Raw genomic sequence first — 13,793 nt, 5'->3', positions numbered from 1 at the left:
GTTTAGAAGAATGAGGGCAGATCTGATTGAAACCTTTCAAATGTTGAAAGGCCTAGATAGAGTGAATGTGGAGCGGATGTTTCCAATAGTGGGGGAGTTTCGGACGAGAGAGCAAAGCCTTCGAATACAAGGACATTCATTTAGAATAGAGATAAGGAAAAATTTCTATAGCCAGGGAGTGGTGAAACTGCGGAATTCATTGGGTATATTTAAAGTGGAGGTTGATAGGTTCTTGATTAATCAGAGTGTCAGAGGTTACAAGAAGAAGACAGAAGAATGGGGTTGAGAGGGATAACAAATCAGCCATGATGAAATGATGCAGCAGATTCGATGGGCTGAATTCTGCTCCTATGCCTTATGGTCTTATACCGCCATTCCTCCCTCTTCCATGTACCTATCCAAACTTCTCCTAAACGTTGAAATCGAGCTCACATGCACCACTTGTGCTGGCAGCTCATTCCACACTCTCACCACCCTCTGAGTGAAGAAGTTCCCCCCAATGTTCTCCTTAAATATTTCGCCTTTTACCCTAAACCTCTAGTTCTTATGTCACCCAATCTGACGGGAGAAATCCTACAAGTATTCACCCTATTTATTTATTGAGATACAGTGCGGAATAGGCCCTTCCAGTCCTTCGAGCCTCGCCACCCAGCAATTCCCCGATTCATTTGTGAAAATGAACCCTACTGTGTCTTTCTAGTTAACAAAAGCTCCAAAAAGTATTATAAACTACTGAGCAAAGGCTTTTTATTATCTTAATCAAGATTCATTCCTCTGTCTCTGCCCCGCTCCATGCTACCAAGATGCTGACTCACAATGAGATACATTTTCAAAGTGACAGGTTTTATTTATTTTATGTCTGTGCGTCTGTTTTAAGTTGGTTCTCTCATTCTCTATTTATCCAGTGCAGTTGATAAGCAATTAGATTTCGAAGTCTTACCAATTTACTCATACCCAGCCTGAGAGAGAGCTTAATTGTATTAGCACTGTTAACAGTTGGGTTGAGTCGTTCTTGTCACGATTAACAGCGCACTGACAATGTTTCCTCGCACGCTAACAAAATGTTTGCAAGTAAATTGCCAGGTTGGGAGAACAATTACAGTCATGAGATTATGATCATCTACATCATATGACACAGCCCATAATGATGATGTCGTACGACAGGGCACATAATGTTGATGATGAGCTCAACCCTGATCTGCAACAAGACAATAATATTAACTTTGGAACTTGGGAATGATTTCCCCAGGAACACTGGACCAGAAGTAGACTATCTGGGCTCACAAGCCTGGGCTTATCTTCAGTAAATTTGCTGCTTACTCCATTGTCTTTTTCTTTCGTATCATCTTTGGTTAAAGATCTACCAAGCCTGTTGCCTGATTAGAAATAAATACATTGAACATTTTCAATTAAATCACCCCTTTTCAATAGAAAATTCAAAGAATACAATCTTCCTTTACAATTTAACCTTGGAATCCAAGCATTATTCTGTTAAATCTGTCATGAAATCCTCCCAAGGCCAATATACCCTTCTATTCAGAAACATGGCGCAAAATGATGATGTACATAGAGTTATTATAGTATGAAACTGGGTCCTACAGCCCACCAAGTCCACACGGACCATCAACCGCCCATATAGTATGCTAGCAATTCAATCACCAAGATCAAATATAATCTTCACAGTGCAAGGATCGAGGTTATGATCAGATTGCATTGAGAAATGGCATGTCACAATGTAATTGCATCTTCCACCCAGCAGTGGCAATGTATCAGCTCACTCGTGGGGAGGTAGAAATGCGTTTTAGAAAGCTTAGAGGCAGTAGAGATCAGAAACAGCAAACTTGAGAAAGTCTGTAGCCTGTTGATGCTTGGAAATCCAAAGCAACAGACACAACATGCTGGAGGAACTCGGCAAGCCAGGCAGCATCTATGGAAAAGAGTAAACAGTCAACGTTTTGGGCCAAGACCCTTCTTCAGGATCTTGCCAGTATGCATAGTCCCATCTACCTGCACCCAGAACGTAGCCTGCCAAACCTCCCTCTTCCATGTACCTATCCAAACTTCTCTTAAATGTTGAAATCAAGCTCACATGGACCACTCGTGCTGGCAGCTCATTCCACACTCTCACCACCCTCTGAGTGAAGAAGTTCCCCCTAATGTTCTCCTTAAATATTTCACCTTTTACCCTAAACCTCTAGTTCTTATGTCACCCAATCTGACGGGAGAAATCCTACAAGTATTCACCCTATTTATTTATTGAGGTACAGCGCGGAAAAGGCCCTTCCAGTCCTTCGAGCCACTCCACCCAGCAATTCCCCGATTTAATCCTAGCCTAATCATGGGATAATTTACAATGACCAATTAACCTACCAAATGGTACATTGTTGGACTGTGGGAGGAAACTGGAGTGCCTGGAGGAAACCCACGCAGTCATGGGGAGAACTTACAAACTCCTCACAGACGATATATCCCTTATAATGATGGATACCTCCATAAGATCTCCCCACATTCTCCTGTGTTCCAGGGAATGAAGTCCTTGCCTGTTCCACCTTCTCCAGTATCTCAGGTCCTCAAGTACTGGCGACATCCATAGGATTTAGAATTGGAAACTGTTGACATAAATTGGGTCCAGATGTGATTTTTCTTTTACACATTTGGAAACTTAAGATTCAAAGGCCGTAGCTGACAAGGGTTGGGAAAAACAAGATCTACAGTTCCATAGGCTTCTCATAGTCTCTCAAAGCACTTCCCTAAATAAGATACTTTTGCATTGTAGTCACTTGTAATTTAGGATATCCTGCAGCCTATTTGCAAGCAAAAGGCGCCACAAACAATCACTAGAAAACCAGTCCAAGTGCTGTTGGCTGAGGGATAAATATCAGTCGCACGATGGTTGGTACAACTGTTCCATTGATAAGTCAGGGCATCAGGGAAAAGGCAGGAGAATGGGGTTGAGAGGGATAATAAATCAGCCATGATGGGCCAGATGGCCTAGTTCTGCTCCTATGTCTGTTGCTGTTATGGACCTTTCATGTCTACACTCACTCCATTCTACAGTTAAGGAGTCTAAGACCAGAAGGCAAAGCCTTGGAATACAAGGATGTCCATTTAGAACAGAGATGAGGAAAAATTTCTTTAGCCGGACGGTGGTAACTCTGTGGAATTTTTTGCCACAGGCATCTACACAGGCCAAGTCATTGGGTATATTTACATTGATAGTTCTCGATTAATCAGAGCGTCAGGGATTATGGGGAGAAGGCAGCAGAATGGGGTTGACGGGGTCATGATGGAATGGTAAAGCAAACTGGATGGGCCAAATGCCTAATTCTGCTACTTTGTCTTATGGTTCCATGGGATCTTTTAGGCCCATCTCAGGGATCTTAGTTTAATGTCCTATCCAAGAATGCCATCACCAGCAGTGCATCACTTCCTAGGTACTGTAATGTGAGTGGGTGCTCAGGTTCTGATGTGGAACTCGAGGTTCCAACCTAGTGACTCTGTTGAAAAGCTCAGCAGTGGTGAGGTGACAGCCATCTTAGCTGTCTAAAACCACAAGGATTGCTGGTGATAAAGACTGGGTGCAGTGAACTCTTCCATATTTTCTGTTATGAGCAGATAACATGGTGGTACAACATACGCAAAAAGCTGGAGGAACTCAGCAAGTTAGGCAATATCGATGGAGAGAATAGGCAGTCAATGTTTCGGGCTGAGACCCTTCCTCTGGACTGTAATAGAATGGAGGCAGAATCCAGAAACCTTCTGGTCCCATACCAGCTTCTTTCATTCCAGACGACTGTCTCTACACCTCCATGGATTCAGTCTAATCTACTGAGTTCCTCCAGCATTGTGTGCATGTCGCGCAGGATTTCCAGCATCTGCAGAATCACATATGTTGAACATTATGGTACAGCTCCATTTCATTTAATGAAGATGATTTAGTCATTTATTTATTTAGCGATACAGAGCAGAGTAGACCCTTCCATCCCTTCGAGACATGCCATCCCAGCAACCACTCAACAAATGCGAATAACCCTAACCTCAGAGGACCTGGAGAAAAGCCATGTTTCCCACAGGGAAGACGTACAAGCTTCTTACAGTGGACGCTGGTATTGAACTCCGGAACACCCCAATCTGTAACAGCATCGCATAACTGCTTACACAACAGTGGCGCCCAATCTAATGTGTGTGGGAGACAGAATTTGAAGCATAGATGGAAAGGGGGAGAAATACTTAGAAAGAAGCATCAAATAAATACAAAGAACTTAACAAGAGTTGCCGAGTTAGGCTTTGATGGTCATTAAAGCTATTAGTTGGATGTTATATGGAAAACATTGTGTGGATACGTCTCTACCAAAGCAGGAGTAAGTCCCTCCTTCCCTCCGCTAGCCTGCAGGTCATCCTTGGGCAAGGTGTAGCACCTGCTTAGCCCCCTCGACATAAAGCCATGGAGCAGGTGGAGGATGGTCGTATGAGCAGCCGGTGCACATCACAAGTCCTGGTTATGCAACCACTGACACCAGGCAGACACACTTTGAAGAGTATTGATAACGGCTAGGGTCACCCGTCTTGTAAGGACACTGCCCAGAAGAAGGCGATGGCAAACCACTTCTTTGGAAAGGTTTGCCAAGAACAGTCATTGTCGTGGAAAGACCATGATTGCCCACGTCATACAACATGGTGCATAATGAAGCATAAGTAAGGTATTAGGAGAATCTTCTAAATATTGCAGCAGTCTTAAAATTCCGAAAGAGTACTGAATATGTAACAACAAAAACAGATCTGACTAGGTGTCCTTGGCCTGAAGCATTGGTTCTGTTTCTCTGTTGGCAAATGCTGCTTTCACCTGCTGATGTTTCTCACATTTTCTGTTTTTATTTCATATTTCTTTCTGGTGTCTGCATTTTTTCAACATCAGATTGGTTCCAAAATATTAGATAATGCAGGGAAATTACAGTACTGTGCAACAGTCTTAGACACATATATGTATCTAGGGTGCCTAAGACTTTTGCATAGTCCTGTACATGAGGACAGAAACACAAAATAATCTGCAGATGCTGGGGTCAAAGCAACACTCACGACATGCTGGAGGAACTCAGCAGGTCAGGGCAGCATCAGTGGAAAGGATCGGTCGACATTTCGGGCTGGAAACGAAGGGTTCCGGCCCGAAACGTCGACCGATCTTTTCCACTGATGCTGCCCGACCTGCTGAGTTCCTCCAGTGTGTTGTGAGTGTTACTGTACATGAGGAATTTTCTGGAAAATAAACAGAAGATGTTCTCAATCCACATACTTTCTAGTCCTGGAGTCTTTTTTCCAAATATAATTACTGCATATTTCCTTCAGCTGACATGAAATTAAACAGTCTCTGATCAAGCATATTATAGAGAGTAAATGTAAAGTAGTGGTAAACCTTATTTTATCTTCTGTTTCATCTCATTTCAGGTTTTGAATGAATATTTCCATAATGTCTGTGAATTAGATCTTGTCTTCAACTTCTACAAGGTAGGTCAGTGAGTGTGTGGATAAATAATGTGCTTCTGCTTGTTGCTGAGGGTTTAGAGCTTCAACAACTCACAGAGAGTTTTCCTGTGATCCAGTAACATGGGTAAGGCACTCAGAAATAGTTGTTCAGCATTAGAAATACATTCAGTGGCCTCTTTATTGGGTACCGCTGTACATCGCTCGTTAATGCAAATATCTAATCAGCCAATCACATGGCAGCAACTCAATATATCAAAGCATGCAACACACATCAAAAAGGACGAAGGGTCTCGGCCTGAAACGTCGACTGTATCTCTTCCTAGAGATGCTGCCTGGCCTGCTGCGTTCACTAGCAACTTTGATGTGTGTTGCTTGAATTTCCAGCATCTGCAGAATTCCTGTTGTTTGCATCAAAGCATGCAGACCTGTTCAAGCAGTTCAGTTGTTGTTCTGACCAAACATCAGAATGGCAAAGGAATGTGATCTAATTGACTTTGATTGTGGTGCCAGAAGGGGTGATTTGAGTATTTCTGAAACTGCTGATCTTCTGTGATTTTCACACACAACAGTCTCTAGAGCAGGGGGTCCCAATTGTTTTAATGCCAAGGACAGACCCCTACCATTAACAAGGGGTCCATGGACCCAGGTTGGAAAACCCTGCTCTAGGGTTCACAAAGAATGTTGAAAAAGCAAAAAGCATTCAGTTCTGTGGGAGAAAGCACCTTGTTAATGAGAGAGGTCAAAGGAGAATGGCCAGATTGGTTTAAGATTACGTTGCGGCAACAGTAACTCAAAACGCCACGTTACAACAGTGGAGTGCAGAAGAGCATCTCTGAACACACAACCCATCGAGTCTTGAAGTGGTTGGTCTACAGCAGCAGAAGATCTTGAACATGCACTGAATGTATGCCTGAGATTATTTGGGCTGTTAAATCTTTCGGTTTTCCTTTGCTCTTTGCTTCGTTGTCCCATTGTTGAATGCAAAAACTCAACATAGGATTCATCAGTTCAGCACCAGTATATTGACACTGCATGAGCCATAGTCGAAGGCATGGGTTCCCAACCTGGGACCCCGCACCCCTTGCTAAATAGTATTGGTTCATGGCATACAAAAGGTTGGGAAGCCCTGGTTTAGGGTTATACAGCATGAAAGCACCAAGACTATTCCACTGTCAAGCACCCCACACTAATCTTTCTTGTTATTCCCCACAAGTTCCCATCGACTGACTCCAGAGCCCACCTCCTACCTACTTCCGATGGACAATTTATGGTGACGCACATAATGTAGGAGGAAATGGAAGAACCTAGAGAATCACAATGCAGTGTCAGGAAGAGCATGCAAACTCCACGTATATAGCAACAGAAGACGGTATCAAACCACTATGCCACCTGAGATTTGCCTTCATAACAACTACAGGACTGTACAAAGGTCTAATGCTCATATATTTAGCTAAGATGCCTAAGACTTTTGCACAGTATTGTATTTGTCAACGTGGAGCAGAGAGCAAGTTTGTAAATCTGGTGGGAGCAAAGGATGTTGGGAATGACGAGGAGGGAGAATGGTGGGAGGGGTGTGGGACAGTTGGCAGAGAAAAGTGCCAGGGCAGGGGGTGGCGTGGGCAGGTCGCAGGGAAGGAGTGCTAGGTTGTAGGCGGGGGGGAGGGGGGTGGCACAACACATCATAATATGAACTACAGAGTCCAATCCAGAAACTGCGTCAGTTAAAAATTTCTCTGCGAATCTGACTGTTTCACCAATTTACTGTGGATCTTTTTGACTTCAGAAGATTCAGAAACCCAATAATGTTGTTCAGTCTTGGTGACTGGGGGCGTTAGTCAAATTTCCAAGCGGGATAAAACCATGTAGCTTCAGAGTGGATGTCAACAGCAGCTATGGGAAACATTTAAGCAATTGATAGAAGGATTTACCTAAAACTGTTCTTCAGAGTTGGAAACAGGAAATAACATGTGCCACATAATTTATTTAAGGCATTTGTGCAGCCCAGCTGAATAAACTGGCTTAGTCTGTGCGGTGTGTTCCTTTTAAGCAAATTATGGTCACATGCTGAGATCTACTGATATCAATCGTAGACTAGAACACCTCCACCCTTTTAGCGGTACAGTTTGCAGCTATACCATAGTGTGGAGGAATGCTCCTTGCCAATCCCTCAAGGAGGTGTGGTAAAGTCAAGAGAAGGTGCAATTACTGAAGCAAATTGTATTTGTTCAGCCTTTTCTAATTGTAGGGGAGAAGTAGAAAGGAGGCCCAGAAAAAGACAAATGTCTGTGAAGTTGAAACAGGAATGAAAGATTTGTTAACTTCTGTTTAAATTTATTGCCTCAAATGACTCCCATGGCTTCCTGTAATTACCAGCACTTTGTGGCCACTTTATTAGGTACATCTGTACACCTGCTCGTTAATGCAAAAATCTAATCAGCCAATCATGTGGCAGCAACTCAATGCATAAATGCATGCAGACATGGTCAAGAGGTTCAGCTGTTGTTCAGACCAAACATCAGAATGGGGGAAGAAATGTGATCTAAGTGACTTTGACTGTGTTGGTGCCAAATGGGGTGGTTTGCGGATCTCAGAAACTGCTGATTTCCTGGGATTTTCATGCAGGAGTTTACAGAGCATGGTGAGATAAACAAAACATATCCAGCAAGCGACAGTTCTGTGGGCAAAAGCGCCTTGTTAATAAAAAAAACTCTGGGGAGAATGGCCAGACTGGTTCAAGCTGAGAGGAAGGGGACAGTAACTCGAATAACCACAGAGGTGTGCAGAAGAGCATCTCTGAATGCTTGAAGTGTTTGGGATACAACAGAAAAAGACCAATAACATACAGAAATGCACTTAGTGGCCACTTTATTATGTAACACCCATACCTAATGTGGGATACATCTCTACCAAAGGAGGTGTAAGGTGCTTCTTCCCTCCGCTGGCCTGCAGGTCACCCTTGGACAAGGTGTAGCACCTGCTTAGCCCCCGATCAGGGTCATGTGAAACCATGGGAGCAGGTGGTGGATGGTCGTATGAGCAGCCGGTTCAGATCACAAGTCCTGGTTATGTGACCACTGACGCCAGGCAGACAATCGCTGAAGAGTATTGATAATGGCTGGGGGTTGCCCAAAAGAAGGCAATCGAAAACTACTTATGTAGAAAAACTTGCCAAGAACAATCATGATCATAGACCACGATCACCCATGTCATATGACACAGCACATGATAATGATGACGTACCTAATAAAGTGGCCGCTGAGTGTACAGGTATATCAGAAGTACACAGCTCAGGGTACATCTTCCACATCCAGCTCCACTTTGAATAACAAAATCTATAATTAATTCTTAGGGTTTCATGCACCTACCTATAACCTTCACTGAATCCTGTATAACAACATTAAATCTTGACTGCAGCTAGTTTGAAGGTGACATAATTGTATCCCTGAGGGCTCAATTTGCTGTTTCTGTACCATTGTTATAATCTTATCATTTATCACAGACCCTGCAAAATGCCACACAGCCCTTTGAGCAACCAGTTACTGAATCTCTCTAAAATCCAAGTAGGCTCGCTGTGTCGGGACAGGCATAAGAGTTAGGGAGCATTGTGCTTATAGAAAAATTGACTACGTTTTCTCCTTGGAATATGGTGTTGTGCATTAAGAATGAAGATCTGCATTTTTTTCTGGCCTTTATGAAGTTTATATCGTCCATGTTATATGAAATGGATGATCATAGTCTTTCCATGACTATGATTGTTCTTGGCAAATTTTTCTACACAAGTGGTTTACCATTGCCTTCTTCTGGACGGTATCTTTACAAGGCGGGTGACCCCCAGCCATTATCAATACCCTTCGGAGATTGTCTGCCTGGCGTCAGTGGTCACATAACCTGGACTTGCGATGTGCACCGGCTGCTCATACGACCATCCACCACCTGCTCCCGTGGCTTCACATGACCCTATCGGGGGTCTAACAGGTGCCACACCTTGTCCAAGGGTGACCTGCAGGCTAGCGGAGAGAAGGGGCGGCGTATGCCTCCTTTGATAGTGATCATCCTGACACCCAAGATTCTGCTGATGTTGGAAATCCAGAATAACTGAGACACACACACACACACACACACACACACACACACACACACACACACACAGAGTGCCAGAGGAACTCAGCTGGTCAGGCAGCATCTATGGAGGGGAATAAACAGTCAACGTTAGGGGCCGAGACCCGACAAATCAGGCAGTCCTAATGAAGTGTCTCCAACTGAAATGTCGACTGTTTATTCCCCTGCCTGAGTTACTGAGTGTCTCCAGCATTCTGTGCGTGTTGCTGTTGAAAAAGGCATACTGACCCATTTTCGTAAAGGAATTATAGTGGGAAGCTTATGGCAGGACCTCCAACATCAAGGAATGCTGCCACAGAAAGTAGCATCCATCATCAAGGACCACCACCATCCAGGTCATGGTCTCTTTTCGCTGCCGTCGGGCTGAAGGTTCAGGAGATCAGGACCCACACCAACAGGTGTAGGAACAGTTATTACCCCTCAACCATCAGGCTCTTGAACCAGACAGGATAACCACTCACCTCAATACTAAACTGATTCCACAACCTATGGACTCACATTCAAGGATTCTACAATTCATGGTCTCAATTTTACTTATAATTTATTTATTTTTCTTTTTGCACTTCCACAGTTTATCTTTTTCATATTTCTGTGTAGTTCTTCATTGATTCTATTGTATTTCTTTGTTCTACTGTGAGTACCTGCAAGAAAATGAATCTCTAAAATGAATTAATATGTAATATTAATTAGTATATGGTGACCTATATGTACCTTGATAATAAATTTACATTGAACCTTGATAATTTACCATGGAGCTGTCGGGCTGAAATAGCCTATGCAGTTTGGGTGACACAGCAGTGTAGTGATTCACACAAAGCTTTACCGTACCGCTGACCTGGGTTCAATTCCTGCCGCTGTAAGGAGTTTGTACATTCTCCCCGTGACCATGTGAGTTTCCTACGGGTGCTCCGGTTTACCCTCACAGTCCAAAGGCATTCTGGTTGGTGGGTTAATTAGTCATTGTAAATTGCCCCGTGATTAGGCCAGGATTAAATTGAGGGATTGCTCGGTGGCACGGCTGGAAGGACTATCTCCACACTGTATGTCAATAAAAAATAATAAATAATACTACATAAAGATCTGTGGTGGAAACCAGTGATATTTCTGTAATGATGCACCCACTTTTCTCTGTTTGCAGGTGTATACAGTGGTGGATGAGATGTTCCTAGCTGGAGAGATCAGAGAAACAAGCCAGACCAAGGTGTTAAAACAACTGCTCATGCTACAGTCCTTGGAGTGAACATCATAAGGACACTTCAGCGAGAGCAGCTTAAACGCAAGCTCCACTGGTGCATATGTGTGTGTGTGAGAGAGAGAGAGAGTGTGTGTGAGGGAGAGAAAGAGTGAGAGAAGAGCAGAGAGGAATGAATGTAAACTATAGGGAACAATGAATGTTAACCCAGTTACTGCAGGACAAAGACCACTTGACCCACCTGAAACGTCCTACAATGCTTCACAATTGATTCAGGAGTTAATCTGGTTGTAAGGCACTTCTGGCTATCTGACTGTTGATTAATTAGTATCCATATACTGTACAGTACTGGGCAAAAGTCTTAAACACATATATATAGCTCGGGTGCCTCAGACCTTTGCACAGTACTGTATTTGTCAACGTGGAGCAGGTATGGCAGGAGCAAAGGATGTTGGGAATGGTGAAGGTGGAGCACTGCGGGAGGGGGGTGGGACAGGTGTTAGAGAAGGAGTGCCAGGGTGGGGGGGTGTCACAGGTGTAGACACACCCAGCCCTGGGACACCAAATAAGGTCATTTGACTCCAAACAATTGGTTTATTGATCATTATGGACTGTCTCTCTAGTGCTTCCCTATCCCTCCCCTCTCCCTTCCCCTTTTCCCAGCCATAATTCCCCTCTCCCTGCCCCCCTCCCACTCTCAGTCCACAATAGAGACCCATATGAAAATCAGGTTTATCATCACTCAGATATGTCAAGAAATTTGTTTTTTGCAGCAGCAGCAGCAGTACAGTGTAATACATAAAATTACTACAGTCCTGTGCAAAAGTCTTAGGCAGCTTAGCCCAAGAGTTTTGCACAGGACTGTAACTCTGCCTTGCAAATACTCGGTTCAGAGCAGTGTGGTATATCACCAAGAGAGCACATGTACAGTTACACTACAATGTCCATAATGTGAACTGAGGCACCAGATCGAGTGCTCATTGGTAGAACACACCCCACACAAACCAAGTTAGTGTTGTCATTGGAAGTTAATGTGAAGGCAGGGAGGAATTTTCATATTCTGCCTTTGTTACATTTGCCCACATTGTCCTGACTGAGACAGTCATTCAAAATACTGGTGATGGGACCAAATTTGATCTGAAATTCATGTGAGAATCACACTTAAAATGATGTGAGGAATTGCTGCCAAGGTGTTGTTTAAGATCACCAGTCAGAGCTCCAAAAAGCCAATATGCTTTCAATTGTTTGCACATTTTTGCTGACTGTTTGACGACTTCTTGTTTCAAAGAAGCTAAGCTATTCAGCCCCAGATTCAAAGTTACCTTGAGCTGCTACCTATTTGAGTTTATCACTGAAATTTCTGACTGGGAATTCGGACTTGTTGCTGGAGTACTATTCTGTGCATATTTTACACCCCACAGCACACCTTGGCCCTGTGACATTTATTCTTGGCCTAACAGCTCTCTTCTTGAAGGACGGGGTTTTCCACAAACACATTTGAATGTCGCTCGGGGGAAACTGTAATGGATGCAAATCACCTGTCAAATAGCCAGAATTCAGGAGCCAGTATTAGTTCACAGACATCAGTGTTTTATATATAATGATTACATCAAAGTGTCTGATTATTGTTCACTACCCACTTTCTAATCCCCCTGCCCCCTCCCAACCAAAAAAAAAGGAAGTGCAGTTTGTGATAATTGAACCACTTAATAAAACTACACGAGAACCCACTGTAGAATCAATTTGCTTGAATCCATTGACTGGATCCCCGAACAAAAGTGACACCGCTGACTGTCAGCATGTTGCTCATTCCTGCTAATTAGCACCGAAGCCTCTGGATCTATGAATAACCGAAGCAGTGAAAATCCTTCCAGCTCATCCAATTTGCAGAATAAATCTGTACGTCAACTGAAGAGTCCCTATTCCTGACTTAATTCATTTGGTTACAGGGTTGTGTTTCTCTGATTGGCGTAACCTGTACTTGGATAAAACAAAATGCTTCTCTGACGGTGTTTTAAATTTCTTTTCAATAACATTTGCCCAGTCCTTGTTTATTGCATTTGAATGGAGTTCACGTGTGTGGAGAGATTTCACTTTTACTTATTGAGCCAAAATGTTGTAATTATCAGTAGAAATGTCCTGTTATGTGGAGGCAGTAACCTGTCACAATAAATGCAAGAAGTGTTCCTTGTGTGTTTTGAAAGAAGCAACGTCAGCTAAGCGTCTTTGGGAAGCCTTTGTGAAGCTTTACTAACCTGCCGGGGGAGTTAACCACGTAATCCAGCCTGATTCTTCCCCCCAGTGTGACCCCAAGGGAATGCTTTTCACCACGGGTGCTGACCTTCAGATGATCCCTTAAAGTAAGAACTAGCTGCGCACCTGCAGGTAGATTGTAAATAACCGGTCAAGAGATTAAATATCAGCAAAATCTCACTTTCTGCAATTAAAATCATCAAACTATGTGGAAAAGGAGGAGAATAATCCCTCGTGCCTTATCCCAGTACCGCTTAAAACCAGATGATTGATTTCATGTTACAGTTTATAAAAGCTCATTGTGCGCAGATTGACTGCCACACTTCTTAAGACTTCCAAGTTACTTCAGCTGTTAAACACTTTGTAAATGTGACCCTTTTAAACATACATTTATCTTTCTCTGTAGTCTATTTTCTTCTCTTCTCTTCTATCTGTTTGTCTCCTCTCAGCCTCTCTCACCAGTGAAAAGTGAAGGCCCCACTTTAACCCCCACCCTGTAACTTGATGGATCTTGGCAGCTGGGGTCACCCTTCAGTCCTTCACTGGCCCTGGCTTCCCACTCGAAGCAGTCCATAGAAACTGGAGATCCTGGAAATCCAGGTCCACACACACAAAATGCTGGAGCCAACCAGATGCTCTGTTGGTCAGGCAGCATCTATGGAGAGAAATGAACAGTTGACCTTTTGAGCCTGGACCCTTCATCGGGACTGAAAGGAAAGGGGGTAGAAGGCAGGATAAAAGAATAGGT

At 43.4% G+C, this 13,793-nt stretch overlaps 1 protein-coding gene across 1 annotated transcript in view; it reads left to right on the top strand.

Moving 5' to 3' along the window:
* The window catches only part of ap2s1 (adaptor related protein complex 2 subunit sigma 1), a 66,776-nt gene extending 53,798 nt beyond the window's left edge, over nucleotides 1-12,978 (top strand). The window contains exons 4-5 of the mRNA XM_072269853.1: nucleotides 5,443-5,502; nucleotides 10,739-12,978. Of these exons, the coding sequence (XP_072125954.1) occupies nucleotides 5,443-5,502; nucleotides 10,739-10,840 (162 nt within the window). The 3' untranslated portion in view covers nucleotides 10,841-12,978. The remainder of the gene's footprint in view (nucleotides 1-5,442; nucleotides 5,503-10,738) is intronic.
* The last annotated feature ends 815 nt before the right edge of the window (nucleotides 12,979-13,793 follow it).

Source organism: Mobula birostris, chromosome 10 (genome assembly GCF_030028105.1).
Source record: "Mobula birostris isolate sMobBir1 chromosome 10, sMobBir1.hap1, whole genome shotgun sequence".
Lineage (NCBI taxonomy): Eukaryota > Metazoa > Chordata > Chondrichthyes > Myliobatiformes > Myliobatidae > Mobula > Mobula birostris.
This window is presented reverse-complemented; position numbering and strand designations above follow the sequence as displayed.